Source organism: Dromiciops gliroides, chromosome 5 (genome assembly GCF_019393635.1).
Source record: "Dromiciops gliroides isolate mDroGli1 chromosome 5, mDroGli1.pri, whole genome shotgun sequence".
Classification (NCBI taxonomy): Eukaryota; Metazoa; Chordata; class Mammalia; order Microbiotheria; family Microbiotheriidae; genus Dromiciops; species Dromiciops gliroides.
This window is the reverse complement of record NC_057865.1, coordinates 153,447,704-153,468,734: the sequence shown is the minus strand read 5'-3', so window position 1 is coordinate 153,468,734 and position 21,031 is coordinate 153,447,704. Positions and strand designations below refer to the sequence as shown.

The following is a 21,031-nucleotide window of genomic DNA, read 5'->3' as shown; positions in this document are numbered from 1 at the left end:
TATCTCCATTTTATAGATAAGAAAACTGAAGAAGACAGAGGTGTAAAATGACTTGCCTTGGGTGACATAGCTAATAAATATAGAAGGCTGGAATTTGAATCTGGGTCTTCCTGACTCCAGATATAGCCTCCATCCACTGTACCAGATAGAAAAAAAATGACTGCTGGATAAAAATGATGGAAGTTCCTTATTTAAAGGACATAATTCTAAGGTGCAGGGAGAAATAGCTACATTTGCAATGCAAGGGATTCTGGGAAAAGGTGTCATCTGAGTTAGATTTTAAAAGATGGGTAGGAATTCAACAGGCAAAGCCAGAGATGGGGAATATACCAGGGATAGGGAGTTTTTTATGCAAAGGGACAAAGTTGGAAGAACGTTATGAATTTTGGGTTTTTTTTTTTTTGCTTGGCTTCATTTTGTGAAGGAGGGAGAAGTTGAGCTGTCTAGTCCAACTGGAGAGCAAATCATTAGCCATTGAGTAATAAGATGTGAAAAAGGAGGGATCAAGTAGCAAAGGGCTTTGAATAGCAAGTGTTTTGCTTTACTTGGTATGTAATAGAGAGCCACTAAAGACTTTTGAGAATTGCAGAGGCATAACCTGATCTTTATGTTTGGAAGAATATTCTTGCAGCAAAAAAAGAAAAGGATTAGAGCAGGGAGAAGAGAAGAGATAGTATCTTTTAAAAGGCTTTAATATATGTGAGGGTGGTAACGGTATTTGTAAAAGGAGGGAACCAATTTCAAAATTATCAAAAAGATGTCCTAGGCTTTTAGAAATCAAAGTTTACAACTGAGGTGAGGTCAATTTTTTAAAGTTAAGAAATGTTCTCTTTTCTTTCTGATTGCAAATAAAACCTTACTTTTCATTACCTTGTTTAATCAGTGAATCTACAAATATTTATGGAATATATACTGTGTAAAAAGCACTACCTTGGTTTTATGGAGAATAAAAGAGGATGCCAGACAACTCTTAGACTTTAAGACGTTTATAGTTTAATTGAAGAAACTATACACACATGTACATATATACACACATACATATATACATGTATATACATATATATACACACACACACATATATCACATACATATGCATAACATTTAGCTAACAATGCCAATCAGGTCAAAGGAGCCTAGGGTTTGGAGTCAAAAGATAAGACTCTCATTTATTAACAGTGTGGCTGTAGGGCAAGTTAGCTAATCTCTCTAAACCACAGGTTCCTCATATGTAAAATAGGAATAAAAATATTTATACTACTCTCCTCATGGGATTATGAAAGAAAAGCATTAGGTAAGCCACAATGTTCTATAGCGATTCAATTAAAATATTGGCTATGGACAAAGCACATTGACACTAGAGGTACAAAGGTAGCTTGCTGTCAGGTACCTTCCCTAATATATAATAAAATGCAAGTACAAATAAGAATGATACAAAGGATAGTGAAATAAATGTAAAAGACTAAGCAAAGTTAGAAATTTTCAGAAATTTGATAAAGGAGAGATCATTTCCATCTTTGGAAGTCATGGATGACATCAGGTAGTGACACCTTGTTATTGTTTTGTGATAGACAGAAGGAGTCCATTCTAGCCATGGGGGTGCAGCATGAACAAAAGTACTTCTATAGATAGGAAAGAGTAGCAAATAAAATGAATGAATGAGGGAATGAGTAAATGAATAAGTAATAAATAAATGAATGAATGAACAAATGAATGAATGAGTAACTAAATAAATTAATATACCAAGTGAGAATACCTCATCTGATTAAATTAGAGAGACTATGAAAGGGAGTGATTAAAAATTCAGCACCTGCTACTATTGATATTATTATACAAATATTTCAATAATAATAATAGAATACTATGTAAATGCCAGATATCATCATCATATTATTGTTAATGACAAAGGAGTGGGACTGAATAAACTCATTATCAACATTTGAGAAGAAAAAATAACTATGAACTTTTGTAGCAAAGAATAAACTCTTGGTAGATATATAGCTAGAATACAATCTTGAAAGTTAATTGTAATATCAGTGGCTGGGGAAGCCTGCTGAGTAGGGAAATCACAGGAGTCAATCTAGTATTTTAGACATTTATTTTTCAGCTATACTCAACTATTGATCATCAATATGATTAATATGACTGTCAATGCAAGTCAGACTTTGTGATAGTACAAATAGCAAACGAATTAATCTCATCTGATGATTCCATTGTACATATGCAACTTCAATGACACAAGGAAACTCATAATCCCTGCTTGATTTATAGTATGTTCATAGTTTCAAGGGAGAGGAAAGGGGATTTGATTTCTACTTGTGACATGAATAAATGCTCATAGAAATATATTGTACTATTTTTGCCCAAATTCATTTAAAATTATTGTACCTCTTGGTGGACCCAGTACTTTGATATGAGTATTTTTATAGCTTACTATATGTCTCAGAGCACTAACTCCTATGAAGTCCAGAAATATTGTGGTTATAATTTATTATTATCAGTTAATACACATTGCTCTGATAAATCTTTAAGTGGTCATTAGTTTCCTACACTTTAATAAATGTCACTGTAAAGCTGTCCCATCTTTGCAGAATCTCACTTTAATATCAATGTTACTTTTATGGAATGAAAGTGACATTAGGAGTTGGCAGTTTTAATTCTGTCTGTTGCCTAGTCAGTGCCTCTGCAAATTTCTGCAAACTAAACCGTGGTGTTGAATACATTAATTTTTTTTTCATGCACTGGGTTTCATAGGATCATGGAAATTTAAAGCTCAAAGGGCAATCGTCTAATCCAACCCCCTCATTTTACACATAAGGAAAGCAGAGTATAGAGAAGTTAGGTCACTAAGCCCCCCAGGTCTTATAGGCATTAAAGGACAGATGCTAGTCATATGACCACAAATCCATTACCCTTTCCACTGTACCCCACTGCTCTTCCTTTTTAAATAGAGGCCAAGCATCATGATAAAGAACATTATTCTAACATATACTTTGATATAGGTAGTCTATATCCATGTGACCTACTGCAAAATGGCCTAAAACCTAAAGTATCATAGGAAGCCTTTTGCTGCACCAGCCCTGTGCCCCCAAGAGAATTCCAGACTCTAAGCTGCAGCCTAATTTGAAGTATTTGAAATGTACTATGAATAACAGTAGCCTATCATCTCACCAGATATTGGGTTAAAGCAACACCCAAAATAACTCAGTTTTTTCTAAAGCTATAAGTGGATCCTCTCCAGAGCCTATCTAGGGGGTATTTCAGTGGGTTTCAGTAATCTTTTGTAGAAACAAAAAAACACAAAGCACTCATAAAAACCTCTTAAAATCATCATCACATTAAACTACATCCCTGTGACCAGAGACTATTCCTGCTTTGCTTCTTAAACAACATTGACCTTTTATATCACTTTTGCTTGGTGACTAGCTCATAGTGTATCAAGTAAGGTAAACTACAGCTCTGATGTAGGAAGCAGATTTGATGTGACAGAACCCCCTATGACTTGATGAAATGGGAAGGATGGACATATACACATATCAGGAAGATGACTCTAGAAAGGCAAACCTCAATTAAAAAAAAATAGGAAGATGAGAGATTAAGAACAAGCCAATCAATAAGCCTTTACTAAGCATCATTTGTCCTGCCAGACACTGGGAATACAAATCAAAAAATAAAACATTCTTTCCCCCTCAGAAAGAATACATTCTATCAGAATGTAACCTTATATTTATAGTTGTAGATAAAATGAATATAAATAAATTCACAATAATTTTGGGGGAGAAAGAATGAAAGAATTAGTAACTGGAAGAATCAGAAAAGGCCTAATAAAGAACGTGAAATGAACTTAGTCTTAAACTATACATTATAAGATGGTGAAGTGATGAGAAACATTAAAGACATTGGGGTTAGGTGATGCAAAGGCATCATGGGAGATGGGAGAGGGAATGTTGTGTGTATTGGGAATAGTAAGAAGGTAAATTTTGCAGGACCAGAGGGTAGTGATATAGAATCAAGTCACAAAGGTAGACTGGAGTCACATTGTGAAAAGCTTTAATTGACAAAGAGTGAAGCTTATTTTTGATCCTAGACATCACAGGAAACCACTGGAATCTATTGAGTTGGGGAAGTGCCATAGTTGGATCTAATCTTTAAAATACAACTGACTTCTGTGTAAGGATGAATTAGAATAGAGAGTGTAAGGAATTAATTGTAATTTGGGGTTTCCATGACCACATCTTTGCTTCATTATGGTCAGACTGAAAAGATGTAATCTTGAGAAGCCTAAGAGAAGATGGGTGTGTACTTGAAGAGATTATAGAAAAGAACAACTAAATTTCTAATCCTCCTCTAGTAGTTGCCCCTATGCCCAAATGGGCCTGGCAAATTATAATGGGGGACAGCTCAGGGGGAATGTTGAACCAATTGGAGACTCACGGCTAAGAAACTCCCCTTCCTGTGGGAGAGAAAAAGAGCGGGGAGAGAGGAGCTGTGTGTAGAGTTCTGGCCGGAACTTGGGAGATATTGCACAGCTGATTCTCATTGAAACTACGAACCCCAGGTGGTAGTGAGTTTGTGGAAATGAGGCCAGCTCTTTGAGCTAGCTGAACTGGAAGCAAGTTTGGGTTTTGAGTCAGTCTTTGCTAGAGCCAGGGAGTTTATTAATTTTCTCTTCCCCTATTCCCTTTTTTTGTTGTCCCTGGCTTTATTAACTTCACTGTGTTGTAAATTTTGTTCCCTTGAATAAAACTTGGTTTGTTTCTGGAAAAGATGCTATTAATCTCCTTTCTTATTAGTCTGGTAGAAATAACAAAGAAAGGCAGTTTGGAAGGGAGGAAACTTTGGACCTAGAGGTCTCATTATTTTCTGAACACCAATATTACGGCAAGCCACCCATTAACTATCCCATATTAAATTTGGCCCTTACAAGAGAGGTTAGAGTCAAGAGAATGATCTGTTGCAACAGTTCCAATGTAAGGTCATGAGGGTGACTTTGTGTGAGGGAGAGAGAAGGGAATAAATATCATTGCACCTTAAAAAGATATACTTGGGGGCTGGCTAGGTGCAAGTGGATAAAAGAACTGGCCTTGGATTCAGGAGGACCTGAGTTCAAATCTGGCTCAGACACATGACACTTACTAGCTGTGTGACCTTAGGCAAATCACTTAACCCCCATTGCCCAGAAAAAACAAAAGATACACTTAGCTGAGGAAATTTAGGAACAGAATGGTGAGCTACAATATTTGGGAGTATATTATTAGCAACAGAAACAAAATCAATCCTGTCATCTGAATTCATTATGGATAACCTTGGAGTTAATTAACAGACCACAAAAATGGCCAAGAGGCATGATGGAGTAGTGAACAGTAAATACATTTATCCACACCTGCTGGAGTTCTTTCTTCCCAAAGCAGAACAACTAAGGCATTTCTTGGCTTGCTTTAATGGTAAATTTAACATTCAAAGATGGAAGAAGTAATGAGGGGTGCTATTATTCTGAAATGATCCTAAAAAACAAGAAGCAAGGGGCAGGTAGGTGGCACAGTGGATAGAGCACTGGCCCTGGATTCAGGAGGACCTGAGTTCAAATCCAGCCTCAGATACTTGACACTTACTAGCTGTGTGACCCTGGGCAAGTCACTCAACCCCAATTGCCTCACCAAAAAAAAAAAAATAGAAAGAAAGAAAAAAAGACAAAGAAAGACAAAGACAGAAATCAAAGACAAGAAGCAAATATTTAGTGGGATGAAATTTCTTTGGAGAAAGTGATCACAACAAAATTAGAGTCTGTGATAGACAAGAGAAGAAAGCTGGAAATCTCATATGTATCCTAAATTTTAGCATGGGAGGTTACAAACAGTTCAAGAGAAGAAAAAATTACATATTATAGCTGAAAACTCTATATAAATTTCCAAAAATGAAATTCTGAAGAGTTAAAAGGGGGGAATGTGGGAGATTACCAAAGGGATGGATGTGCTCAGATTTCCAGGGCAGAGCCAAGATGGTGGAGCAAAGACAGTACGCTCTTGGAACTCATAACACGATTGCTTTAAAAAAAAAAAAAAAAACCTCTCCAAATAATGCCATAGGACAATTTCTGGAGCAGCAGGACCCACAAAAGAAAAAAGAACAGACTGAGATAATTTTCCAGACAAAGACCCCCTGGAAAATCAGCAGGAAGGGGGCTGCTATGCCAGGGCAGGAACAGATCCCAAACCCCGAGGTCATGCTGACACAGATCAGCCCAGGCAGGCTGAGCCAGAGAGAGAAACCCCCAGAGCTTCTGAATCAGGCTGCAGTGCCAGTGTCATCTGGAACTAAGTCTGGTGAGAGGGCTGAGTTGTTGGCCAGGGGGAGATTATAGGGGTCTCTGCTGGTGCTAAGGTGTAACCTTGGAGTTTTTACCCCCTGCTGGGACCCAGAAAGCAGGCTTGAGTAGCAGTGTCCAAGTCAGGGAGGTACACAGGCTCATAGGAGCTAACAACCACAGCACACAAAGTTTTGCTGGATGGTTAATTAGCAAGTTGGCCTGAGGTTGTGTACAGACCAGAGAACAGGACAGATGAGTGAAGAACGTGCCCCTCCTTAAATCATACCACCTTAGACCCCCTGAAGCTTGGGACAGTACATCCTGGAAGCAGTGCCCTACATTAAAGAAGGAGTTGAAAGTCATGTAAAAGGGGGGCATGATAGGTAGACAGAAAAATATGCCAGACCATAGAAGAAGTTTCTTTAGTGACAAGGAAGATCAAGGTGCACCTTCAGAAGATAATAGCAACATCAGGGCTCCTAGATCCAAAGCTTCCAAGAAAATATGAATTGGTTCAGGCCATAGAAGTGCTCAAAAAGGACTTTGGAGATAAAGTAAAGGGGTAGAAGGAAAAGGTAAGAGAGGTAGAGGAAAAATGGAAAGAAGAAATGAGAGTGATGAAGGAGGGTCATGACAAAAACGTCAACAGCTTGAAAGTCAAATTGGCCAAATGGAAAAGGAGATACAAACCTCTCTGAAGAACATCATAGCTTGAAATTAGGATTGAGAAAATCGAAGCAAATGACTTTATGATAATCAAGACAAAATAAAGCAAATCCAAATGAATAAAGAATAGAGGTCAATGTGAAATATCTACTGAGAAAAAAACAGCTGACTTGGAAATAGATCTAGGAGAGATAATCTGAAAATTATTGGACTACTTGAAAAACATGATCAAGGAAAGAGCTTAGAATCATCTTCAGGAAATTGTCAGGGAAAATTGCTCTGATATTCTAGAAGCAGAAGCTAAAATAGAAATTGAAAGAATCCACCAATCACCTCCTGAAAGAGATCCCAAAAGGAAAACCTCCAGGAATATCATAGTCAAATTCCAGAGCTCCTAGGTCAAGGAGAAAATATTGCTAGAAACCAGAAAGGAACATTTCAAGTACTGTGGAGCCCACAGTCAGGATAGCATAAGATTTAACAGCTTCTACATTAAAGTATGGGAGGGAATGGAATATGATTTTCTAGAGGGCAAAAGAATTGAGATTACAACCAAAAAACACTACACAGAAAAACTGCATATAATCTTTCAGGAAAAAAATGGGACTTCAATGAAAAAGAGGACTTTCAGGTGTTTGTGATGAAAAGACCTGAGCTGCATGGAAAATCTGACTAAAGGGATGGATATGGATGAATAGGGAACTTATAGATGACAATGGACTTAAAAAAAAAGACATGGAAGCATGTAAAAGTGGTATCAAGTGTTTTAAGGTTAAAATGAGCTGCAGCTGTCAAGAAAAGTTCAGGTCAACAAAAAGCTGACTAAAGAGGGGAAATTTTAAAAAAAGATAACCACTGATAGAATAGGTATTTGGGAGGAAATACTAACAATGGAGGGGACAATGAGGTGGTACAGTTGATAGAGCAATAGACCTAGAGTCAGGAAGGTCCAAGTTTAAATCTGACCTCAGACATGTATTATCTCTGTGACCCTAGGCAAATCATTTAACCCTGTTGCCTCTGTTTCCTCATCTCTAAAATGAATTGGCAAAACCACTCGATATCTCTGCCAAGAAAACCCCAAAAGCAAAGATACCGAAGTGATTTGTCATTTCTTTCTCCAGGTAATTTTATAGATGAGGAAATTGATGCACACAGGGTTTAAATGATTGCCCAGGGTCACACAGCTAATATCTGAGGCCAGATTTGAATCAGGTAGAGGATTCTTCCTGACTCCAGGCCTAGGCAACACTATATATTGTACCGTCAGCTGTCCTTGAGTGGACACATACATACATACATACCTACATACATACATACATACACACACACATACATACCCACACATATCCATATATATATATATATATATATATACACACACACACACATATGTACATGATACACACAGGTATATATGTATGCATATATGCACATTGCCATAGAGAACTTTTGGTGAATTTCCTCTACCAAAGTAATCCACATTTTTTTATGCAACTTGTAGCCTGACAAATTTACCTGAGGAACTCAAAGTTAATTTCCTAGGGTCGTGTTTGTTGTCATTTCAGTTGTTCAGTGTGTCTGACTCCTCATGACACTTTGGACCATAACACACCAGGTCCTTCAACCCTCTGCAATCTCCTGAAGTCTGCCTAATTTCTTCCATGACACTTACTATCCATCTCATCCTCTGCCATCCCCTTCCCCTTTTGCCTTCAATCTTTCCCAGCATCAGGGTCTTTCTAATGTGTCCTCTCTTCTCATTATGTAGCAAAAATATTTAAACTTCAGCTTCCAGTATTTGTCCTTCCAATGAATAGTCAGTTAATTTCTTTAAGTGGTGATTGATTTTATCTCCCTGATATGCAAAGGACTCTCAAAAGTCTCTTCCAGCTCCACAATTTGAAAGGGTCAATTCTTGCAGTGCTCAGCTTTCTTTATAGTCCAACTCTTACAATCATCCATTGCTACTGAAAAACAAAAACAAAAACATAGTTCTGACTATGCAGACCTTTGCCAGCAAGGTGATGTCTCTGCTTTTTAGCATACTATCCAGATTTTCCATAGCTTTTCTTCCAAGAATCAAGTGTATTTTAACTTTACAACTGTAGTCACTGTCTGCAGTGAGCTTTGACCAAAAGAATATAAAATCTGACACTACTTCCATTTCTTCTCAGTCCATCTTCAGGGAATAATGGGACCAAATGACATGATCTTAGTTTTTTTTTTTGTTAAGCTTCAAATCATCTTTTTTTACTCTCCTCTAAAATCCTTCTCAAGACACTTCTTAATTTTTCTTTACTTTCTTCTGTCAGAGAGGTATTGTGTTTATCTACTTATTTCTTTATTTATTCATTCATTCATCCATTCACCTATTTATTTATTTATTCATTCATTTAATCATTCATTCATTTGTTTATTTATTTTTTGTGGGGCAATGAGGGTTAAGTGACTTGTCCAGGGTCACACAGCTAATGAGTGACAAGTATCTGAGGCCAGATTTGAATTCAGGTCCTCCTGGATCCAGAGTCAGTGCTTTATCCACTGAGCCCCAAGGTATTGTCCTTATATCTTAGATTGTTGATATTTCTCCTGGCAACAAATCTGGCTTTTAATTGATCAATATAAAATTTATCACTAATTAATTATCTAAATAATTAATTAACTGATTGATTGATTTGTGATTAATCAAATCAGTCTGGAATTTCACATGATATACTCTGTATATAAGTTAAATAAAGTGACAATAGACAGTCTTGTCATATTCCTTGCTCATCTTGAATCAGTCAGTTGTTTTATATTTGGTTCTAACTATTGCTTCTTGACCCACATACAAGGTCCTAAGTAGACAAGTAAGAAGATTTCGCACTCCCCTCTCTTTTAGAACTTGCCACCACTTGTTGTGATCCACACAATCAAAGGCTTTGGTATAATCAATGAAGCAGAAATAAATGCCTTTTGTCGATCTCCTTTGCTTTCTCCATACTCTAGTGAATGTTGGCAATTTGGTCTCTAGTTCCTGCCTCTTAATCTCACATAGTATATAACAATGGTAGGATTTGAGGACAAGCCTTCCCGAATTTGATACTGGTTGTCTATCTACTATGCCATGTCACTTTCTATTATAAAAACTGAATAAAAATAAATGGAAAATTCCTCATTTAGGTTTTTAAAAAATGAACTTCAGATGTATAAGATGAATGTATAGCTACCAATTATTTCATGTTAAAAATATATGTTTGAGAGATTTGATTCCTCACAAAATTCTACAGTTTATTATAAAGGAATGGTTGAGGAAATACCGAAAAAAGGATGAAGTGACTAGAAAGAGCAGCAAGGCTACATCAAGACAATTCATGTCTAATCGACCTCATTTCCTTTATAGATGAGTGGGTCAGGAGAATGCTGCAGACATAGCACCCATAGACATTATACTTCGAGCTCAATATGAATCAACAGTTCAACATAGAAATCAAACCACTAATGTGGCCTTCATTATGAAGTCATAATATGCTGAAAAAGAAGCTGATCAGATTATATAGGGAATAGGATTTGAATAGTTTCACTGCATTTTAGGAAGGCACCTGATATGTTGGAAATTTTCTAATGACTATGATAGTGAGGGACTTAAGATTATGATAGTGAGGGTCTCATGGATTATGAGAACTGGATGCAGGAACTCAGAGTAGGGGCAATGGGATTGTGATATTTTAGTATTGAAAGACACCCTAAAGAAAAGATGGAATGATTCTCTTTGGCCCTAGATGGCAGAACAAAATCCAGTAGGTTGAAATTGTAGAGAGAAAGATTTAAGATTCTTTTAAGTCAAACATCCAAAATTAAAGTTATCTAAAAATGAAATGGGCTTGACTTCTTCCCCTAGGTACAGATTCCAGAAGGAAATTCCATCCTTGTCCTACATAAGTTGTATATAATGTGGAGGTATGTATGTATGTATATTGTATGCATGTATGTATTGTAGGACCAATTTTAATTGGAGGAGTGTTAGCTATGCAACTCACAGCAATATTGGGGCAAGGAAGGAGACCAACAGCCTCCCTCAAAAACAGAACAGGATTTATTAACAAGAATGAACTTAAAAACACAAGCCAAGATCAGTAGGATTAAGGGAAAGGAAATAAAATTGGTGGAAGGGAAATGATACAACCTGATTAACACCACCGCCAGGAATCAGCTGAGAGCATGTGGCTGTGTCCTGTTGCCTTCCAGCTTAAAGCTAGAATGGCGAATCTCCCCCCTTCTTCTTCCCAGCAGATCCCAGGCTGACCACACACAGCCCCAAGCCAATTGGCTGGCAGCCCTGACTGACAGTCACATGACTGCCCTCACTGGGCTTCCAGTAATTATAATTTTGCCAGGCCCATGTAGGCGTCAGGGAGTGGTGATAATGTGAGGTGCCAGCGCCATGGTGACAGCTACAACAGTGGGTGGAACACCATGCCGTTTGTGGAGGTGCTGTGCTTGAGCCCCCAAGCCAGTGTGTGTGCCAGGGTTTTTTAAATTCTAGCCAAAAAATGGGGTCATAAAAACATCAAATAACAATTAATTCTTTACAGTATGCATATACCTGTGTGTGTACATGTATATGTGTATGTGTGTATATGTGTGTATGTATATCTGTATGTATGCAGATATATAGATATAGGAAAAGCATACATACATATGTATTCTATTTGAAGATTTTCTTGGAATACAATGTGCCATCTTGGCCCATACCTAATTTCTGCCAGTATTTTTTTTTAGGGGCAATGAAGGTTAAGTGACTTGCCCAGGGTCAGACAGCTAGTAAGAGTCAAGTGTCTGAGGGAGGATTTGAACTCAGGTCCTCCTGAATCGAGGGCTGGTACTTTATCCACTGTGACACCTAGCTGCCCGCTCTGCCAGTACTTTCAAGTATCTACAACAGTTTTTGTTCAATTGTAAGTCCTTACCACAGCTGGCTCTTTAGTCAGTATGGGAATTCATTTTCCTTGACTATGCTTACTATTTATGAGAGGTTTTTTTTTCTTTTTTAACAGTTGGTATATGTAGGTGGGAAGGAGAAAAATACTGTCTTGCTAATTGAAAGAAATAACTTAAAAAGAGGGCAAAAATACATAAATGGTTTGCTTCAAGGAGGAACTTAATTCACCCTCAAAAGAAGTCTTCAGGAAAAGGCTAATTAACTATTCTTGGGAATGCTGTCCAGTATTGTTTTGGCTACACTGTTTCTGAGTCTTGGCTTTTGAGATGCTATAATTCACTTTTTCCAGAAAGGTCAAAATTCATTCTACTTTGGAAATTTCATATCCTTGAAATTGTTCTTATTCTCATAGATTGGCTTATAGTAAATGACCAAGTTCTATTTTTTATTGACAATATTGCTGTAAGGAAGACCATGTTCGCAGCCTATTCAATAAAGGAGGAATTTCTTTTAGCCCAGGAAAACAAATCATTGCTTAGACTTTCTCCTCTTTAATCATTTGCTTCAGTCACACATCTCAAAAGAACTGAAGGTTCTTCCTCATGCCAAGGCCATTCAATTTGTATAAAAAGAATCAAAACAATTGCAACATAGTCACACTTTGTACTTGAGCATCTCTCAGGAGAACTCAATAAAGACAAGTGTTAAAAATGTCACTTTCTTTGAAATTATTCTTCCAAATCTATGCATCAGTACTAAATAATGGTACATTAGATTTCAATAAATCCATGTAAACTAATTTTATCTCAATAGATATATATCAAAATGTTTGTATACATGCATACATATACACATACATATATGCATGCATGTACATGCCTGCATACGTGTGTGCATGAGTGTGTGTGTATGTGCTACTTCTCCAGACCTAATAGTAAAACATGATGTGGTTCCTTTCTGAATTAATGATTTAAATGGAAGGAATAGACACATTAAACAAAACACCAAATAAAAATATTCTTGTACATAACTATACTAGGGAATAGCAATAAATTAAACCACCGGACAATTACTTAAGTCAAAAATTATGCTTTTTCCTCCCACTGGAAATAAACATCATATAATGCCCAAAATAGAAAACAAACCTTCCTATTTTTCCCTGTATCTTAAGTGATCAGAAGATGGCATGTGTTTCCTAGCTACTATCTCTACTTCCTGTAGAAATTGTTCAATAGTCTATTAAAAATTTCACTGTACTGCATATGTTTGTGTTCTGAAAATCTGGGTATTATCCTCTTGAGAGGGAGTAAACTTTCCCCCAAAAAAATGTCCATGAATTGACACAAGTAAATGAACAGTATATTCTGAGAGAATTACAGAGTCTCCAAGCAGTTTAGTAGTTTTTCATGATTAGATAAAATCACGTTCACAAATTTTTTTTTTAATTAAAAAATTAAATGGCTAAAAAAAAAAGAAATCAAATCTAAAGACATAAAGTAATTCAGATTCATTTCATGTTCTACCTTGCCATTCTGGAATATTCGTTTTTGTTCTTTCTATTACTTATAACAGTGTTTCTTAAAGGTGGCCCAGAGAACAATGAGGGTCTCAAGATTATTCAGGGGGTCCACAAGGTCAAAACTTTTATTATTGTGATAATAAGACATTTTAATTTCTGATAGGGTAAATATAAATAGAGCAAACCCACCTTTAAAAAAAATAAAACTCTCATGTGGATCCTCACTAATTTATGAATAGAAAGGAGTCCCTTTCAGAATTGCTTCCTTAGAGTCACAAATAGCATGGATAAAGCATAAAGGGTAGGCCTTGACATTAAGAAGAACTGAGTTCGAGTTTTTTTTTTTTTTCCGAGTGAGGCATTGGGGTTAAGTGACTTGCCCAGGGTCATACATCTCAAAAGAACTGAAGGTTCTTTTTGTCTGAGGCTGCATTTGAACTAGGTCCTCCTGACTCCAGGGCCCGTGCTCTATCCACTGCTTCACCTAGCTGCCCCAGGTCTTAATCTAATACATATTAATTGTGTGACCTTGGCAAAACTCTTAATTTGGCAACGTCTCATGCAATGTTCTATGACTCTGGGCTATACAGTTCAGTTGCCAATCTGCACTGGAGAGAGAACATTCCATATTTCGGAATTCTCTGTGCCAGTGAAATTTAGCAGTCCACCCAAGCATCCTACCCAGATCCCTAAAAGTCATTAATTTTTGTCCAAAAAATATAGGCTATTCTCGTGTGATTTGGTATTACTTAACAGCCAAATATTAAACTCGAGGCACCCTTTTCTCTGTTTCAATTACAGGATTATCCACAAGAATGGCTACACAGAGCAAGAATGTATGGAGTTCAAAGCTGTTGTTTACAGTAACACCCTGCAATCCATTCTGGCCATTGTGAAGGCTATGACAGTCCTCAGGATTGATTATGTAAATCCCCAAAGTTCTGTAAGTGTGAAACCAATTCACCAGTGATAATCCTAAAACAAAACAATGTGATTGAATCATTTTGTGGCAACAGCTAGTTGGCCACAGTAGATAGAGAACTTGACTTGGAAATTCAGGAAATTAAGTTCAATCTTACCTCAGACACATATCAGTAATATGATCTTGGAGAAATCATTAACTTCTCTCTTAGATTCTTTATCCATAAAATTAACCAAAAAAAAATAGCACCTATTTCACAGGGTTCTTGTGAAGATCAAAAGAAATAATATTATGAAGTGTTGGGAATCATTCACACTTTAGCTATACTACTGTTATTATTATTATTATTATTATTATTTACTAAATACAGCTACCTTAAAATCTCAAATGTGTATCTATCAAGGCCACCAATTCTTTTATACCTAAGATCTCCTCCTCTTTCCATCATATACATTCACACACTTTTTTAAGAAATATTTTTTCCTCTATCTCCTGGATGATACACTCCAAAGGGGGGAAAAAAAAAACCTATGCAGGAAATTCATTTTTTTTTGTTTGACAAGAACTCATTAAGTGCCTGCGATGTACTGTCAGATACTGTGCACTGTAAATTATGATTGGAAAATATCAGATGGCTAGAGTGAAAGCAAATGGACAGACTATGTGCTTGGACTGGTACACACATAAAATGTAAATACTTAAATAGGTGACTCTATATGCTTAGTAGACACACTCTCTCATAAGTGATGTATAAAAGAATATGGATAAGGGCAATTAGATAAGAAGGAATGTTACAATCGGCATGATTGAAGTGAGTAACTCTACTCAAGATCACAGATTGGGGCAGCTAGGTGGTACAGTGGATAGAGGATAGAGCACTGGCCCTGGATTCAGGAGTACCTGAGTTCAAATCCAGCCTCTGACACTTGACACTTACTAGCTGTGTGACCTTGGGCACATCACTTAACCCTCACTGCCCAACTTAAAAAAATAGATCACAGATCTATTTGAGTATCTGGACACCAGAAATATAAAAGATTTAAAGTTTTATAAAATCCAATTTGCAAGGTAGCCATTTTATTCATAAACAGAAATTATAGGATGGAAAGGATGTTAGATATTATTTTGCTTAACCCTCTAACTTCATGGATGAAATAAGAGATCCATAGAGGTGTGGACCACATGTGTGGTCCAACATCATGAAAAGTAATCGACAAAGCCAGGATTCTTCTTGCTCCATTTTTGTCTATGGTCATTATAACTAGCATTTGTCAAAAACAGAACTTGAAACTCAGTTCTTCCTGACTCTAAAGCTAGTTAATTACCACAACTATCTGCTCCCTCTCATAAATGCATTAATAGAAGAAATATAAGACATGGTATTTTTCATGTTGGAAATCATATGCTATCTTAGTGTCATTATTTTTCTTTGGACAGGATTATGTCCTTCATACAAAGAACTCCCATTGAAGAAACTCCTAACAATAAAGACTGGCAATTTTGTGTATCAATAATGTTATATTCCCTGGGGCAGTTAGAAATTAAATAACTTCCCCAGGGTCTCATAGCTAGTCTATATCAGAAATACTACTTAAATCTAGTGTTTCCTGATTTTATTCTGTCTATCTACTATACCAAGGTACTTCTCAGTCTATGCTCTTGCCCACCCCACCCCCAAAAGAGAAGGTTTTAGAAAATAAGTGACAGAAATACAAGAATTCACCCAGTTAGAGCCATAGGATAATACACTATACGATTAGAAGATCATGGATCTTGAGTAAGGAAGAATCTAAGAAGTCATCTGATCCAATCTCTATCATTTTACAAATAAGGAGAAAAAGACCAAAGCATATTTAATGATTTACCCAAGGTCATACAGGTAGTAAGGGGCAGTAGTACCATTCAAACACTGACTGAACTCACTAAGGAAAATTCTACAGAAGATATATAGGATCAAAGGCAAAGGTCTAGGGATATCCATTCTTATTCAGAAATAAATAATCCTCTGTCAGAGGACCATAATGAAAGGGCTTCCCAATGCTTATTTCAACATCCTGTTAGTAGAGTTAATATAAAATAAAGATCAGATACAATAACAAAATAAATAGAAAAGGCACATTTGTAGCATCCTCAAGAGAAATATCATGAGAAATTCATATAGGAGAAACTGAAATTTATTCAGAAATAAGTGCCTAAATATTCCTTTCATAGACTACTTAGAAGAAAAAAACAGTAATAGTCCTCCCTTTTCTTCCAAATTTTTTTTTAATTCATTCTCTTTTTATTATTGTTTTATTTTAGGGACTTTATTTTAAATTTATGGAATCAAACAAGCTTTTCCATAGCATAGTATAATATAAAACATGAGTATAAATGAAAACTGCAAATCAGTTATGTAGAATTTACTATTACTTTTAAATATATAACAAAATTAGCATGTAGATTTCTTTCTTTCTTTTCTTTCTTTCTTTCTTTCTTTCTTTTCTTTCTTTCTTTCTTTCTTTCTTTCTTTCTTTCTTTCTTTCTTTCTTTCCTCCTCACCATACATTTTAAAAATGTACCTCACATGGCTTCATAAACTTGCTAAATATGTACCTAAACCACAGCTTGTCTATGCAGGTGCACAAATTTCCTTCCTTCCTTAATTCATGCATTAGTAAAGTTTCATTTAACTGACTGAAAAATGTATTTCCATTGATATGGTACAAACTGTTCCAGATTGTCAACTCCAGAATTAAGGGACGACATTTGTAAATTCATGATGTGAATTGCCTAGCATAGATTCATACTAAACCAATCACATAATGACTAAAGTTGGCCTCCATGTAGGTTCTTCTATGGTTCAGACCAAAATGTTTCTGTGGATCATGTATTTTATGTGTAAAGAATTTTTATATATTTTTTCTTCCAGTCTGGAAATTTAATTTAGATAGAATTGTTTTTTAAAGTTGTCTTCAAGATTAACCCCCTACACTTACAATGAGAACAATCAGGCTCAGAAAGGTTTAAGAACAATCCATATTTATATATGGCTGTAAAGTTTACCTGACTCTTTCCTTACAATAAACCTTCTATTTTATGTAGAACAAGTATTATCTCTAATGAAATATGAGTAAATTGAGGCTAATAACCTCTAATTTAATAAAAAATTATTTGTTTGGGGTCCGTACCTAAAATTTCATTGGTGAAGTAGCATGGTAGCATGGAAAAACACATTGGGTTTGGAATCACGGTCTTTGGTTCAAATTCTGTCTCTGTCAAAGTAAATATAGAGCTGCACATGGAGTTGAAAACACCTGAGTTCAAATACTGATTCTGATAAATATTAGCTCTCTGGCCCCAGACAAGTCTCTTTACCTCTTAACTTAGTTTCCTCATCTGTAAATTAACATCTACCTCTCAGGGTTATTGAAAGGATCAAAGAGTTAATATTTGTAAAGCATATTGAAAACCTTAAAGTGATATATAAATGCCAGCTAGCTAGCTATTACCTAAGTGGCATTGGAGAAATCACTTAACTTATCTATCCTCAGTTTTCCTATCTGTAAAATGAGCACATTAGACTGTATGACATAGGAGGTATCTTCCAGCTCTAAACGTAGGAAACCATGATATAGGGAACTCTGTCTCCTAAAGCCAACTGGCAATTGCTTTGCAATTTGAAGAATTGCTCAGAATACTGAGGAGTTAAATGAATTGCCTGGAGTCACAGCTGATCTATAAAAAGTAGGGCCTTTTTTCTACTCTACTAAATTTTTCCCAGTAATAATAATTGACCTTTATATAGCACTACAAGGCTTGCAAAGCACTTTTCATACTCCTTTGACCTTTATGCCAACCCTACTAGACAGATGCTATTACTTTTCCTCATATTACAGATGAGGAAAGTGATGTTAGTAAAATATTTTTTAATAAGCTGGTCTGGCATGGTTGACATGTTTCATTATGAATATTATTTACATCAAGTTTGTTATATATGTATACATGTTTTATAATTTAAAAAATTGCTGCTGATAATTCAGTACAGGCCCTAATTTTTTGTTTTGGTGAGTTCTTAACACTTAACTAGCATAGGCATTGGCCATTCCATGTGTAGATATTGCCTGTTCCAATTATCCTCCTTTTGCATAAAGTTGGTTGGGTTTTTTCTGATATGTATAGTGTAATAAGCAGACTTCACTAGGAAAAAGTTATCTTTAGTCCCATGTTAAATTACATCGTTTCAAAACCCATTTCTCTTCATGTTATTCCCCCTCTTTTAAAACTCAGTTTTTTTTCTTAACTTGGAACAAGTACTTCAGCTACAAATCACATGTGGCAATTCAAGTTGGGAGTTGCCTAGCATGCACTTGGTTTCATTTCTAAGGAAGATAGCAAAAAACACAAAACAAAACAAAACAAAATCCTTTCCACATAAACTTCTAGTATCAAGCCTTTTTTTTTTCATGTGACAGTAAATAAGGGGAAAGTATTTGAAATATTTTTTCTAATTATTTTCAGAATGGAAGAGTTTCCAGTAGTTTGTGTAAAAAAAATCTAGCCTTCCACTCTCCCCTCATATAGTACCTTAATCCTTCCATAATAGATGCCTTTCTATATTTTTTCTAAAATAAGCAACCAAATTCTCCATATTTAGGGAATGGTTTTATGTCTTGAAATCAGTAAGATTTTGGCTTGGGAAGCTAAAACTTACTCATTTAAAATTTTACTCCACATTCAAGAGTATGTGACCAGCTGTTTCATTACATAAAATGCCCTAGATTACATTTTCAAAGGGGAAGAGTATATGTAAAACCATAAGCAAAAACAACAGGATTTGCAGTTCTCATTCACCTTGAACCAATCAGGAAGAAAAGTTGTCTATGCAAGAAATGAATCAGCAGTGACATGGTCCAGCTGAAGATTTCAGCTGCTTAGTATTTGAATTAGGTCAGTTAATGGACATTTGGGTTGTGGCAATAGGGACTGATTGTGAGAGTACTAGAAACAAATAGACTAGCCACCATATTAAGGTCTCTGATTTTTTTTTTCTTATGAAATCCTGACACCATTGCCCTGGCTCTATATAGATGCATGAAACATAACATGCAATGAATGAAGTCTTAAATAATAACCTAGTCATGTGTGTGTGTGTGTGTGTGTGTGTGTGAAAATAGTGAGCATCTCTAAGACTGTCTATAGGGACAAAATAACTTGTCATCACTGAGTTAATAAGGAAGTTTTGAATAGTGGAAAGATTTCTAGGTTTGTAATAAAGAAACATGAAATTGAGTCTGACACTAACTAGCTCTGTGACTGTAGATGTGTCAATCAAGCTCTCTGAGACTCATTTTGCTTTTTATGAAAATGGGGATTGTCTCTACCTCACAAAGTTTTGACAACCAAATGAGATGATATATGTTAACCACTTTGTGGAGGGCTATAAAAATGTCAGATATTATTAACATTCTCTCTATTCTCCTCTGATGCCATTGCAATACCTTCTTGCCTAACTGAATTCCCATCAAAACCAATTACACATATATGCTGTTAAATGAGGAAATAATATATATGGTGCATAGGGAAATATTATTTAAATGTCTTTCTATCTACCTGAAACATGTGAATCAAAGGAGCTCACTTTACCATTCCTTATAACACCCACAAAAAAAATAAAATAGAGAGGAGGCTGAGAATAGTATATTGAGTCAGTCAGAATCAGGATGACAAGAGTGAGTCCAAGTACAGTCTCTGACAAATACTAGTTGTGTGATCCTAGTCATGTCATATGAATCTTCAGTGTTTTCAAGCAATTCTATATTACCATAAGGGGTAGCTAAGTGGCAGAGTGGATAGAGCATTGGCCCTGAAGTTGGGAGCACCTGAGTTCAGATCTGACCTCTGAGACGTACAAGCTGTGTGACCTTAGGCAAGTCACTTAACCCCAATTGCCTTGAACATCCAGGAGAGAGAGAGAGAGAGAGAGAGAGAGAGAGAGAGAGAGAGAGAGAGAGAAACAGACAGACAGAGTGGATAGATAGATTGCCAGTGGACGCCAGTTGGCTCTAGAGGAGAGAGTGAGGCTGGCGACTTTGGACAGCCCTCTGTCACTTAAATCCAATTCACTGAAAGTCTTGACATCACCCCCAACATCATGGTCCTCTTCAAGAACAAAGGACAAACAACAACATAAACACCATAAAATGTAAACCATTTGCATTGCACAAATGCTTGTTCTATCCTGGGGTTCTTCACAACAATGAAATCATGACAAACTCAAGTTTACTAAATAAAATAAGAAACAATATATGTAGTCTAAAGAAACATAATTATAGAGCTTCTGCCTACTCTATTTTTATTCAAACCTTGACTGATGCTTAATTTCTTGATAAACCAGGTAGCTCTTTTAAAGGATAAAGGAATATGAGATTTGCCATAAGGAGTCATATTTAATATCCATTCCAACCAATGTGGTATTTCTCTCTCTCTCTCTCTCTCTTTCTCTCTCTCTCCAAGGAGGAGGGAAAATACAAAATAAATGGCTATCTTTATTGATATTTCACTAAAAAACAATTAAGGAAGTATACTTTGTAAACATGCTACTTTCTGTTAGTAACTCATTATGGTTTGAGCATGTGTATGAAGAAAAATGTTTTATGCAGGATACCCTATACTGTGTTTTAATCTGGCAACTGCGAATTGTTTTAGTACTGATG

The 21,031-nt window shown here is 36.1% G+C and overlaps 1 protein-coding gene across 2 annotated transcripts in view; it reads left to right on the top strand.

Moving 5' to 3' along the window:
* GNAT3 (G protein subunit alpha transducin 3) overlaps window positions 1-21,031 on the top strand; it is an 82,063-nt gene that overhangs the window by 35,112 nt on the left and 25,920 nt on the right. Inside the window, exons 3-4 of one of the 2 annotated variants that reach the window (XM_043967951.1) lie at window positions 14,216-14,339; window positions 15,508-15,525. In XM_043967951.1, the coding sequence (XP_043823886.1) occupies window positions 14,216-14,339; window positions 15,508-15,525 (142 nt within the window). Of the gene's footprint in view, window positions 1-14,215; window positions 14,358-15,507; window positions 15,526-21,031 lie in introns of both variants that reach the window. The other variant, XM_043967950.1, reaches the window with a different exon arrangement.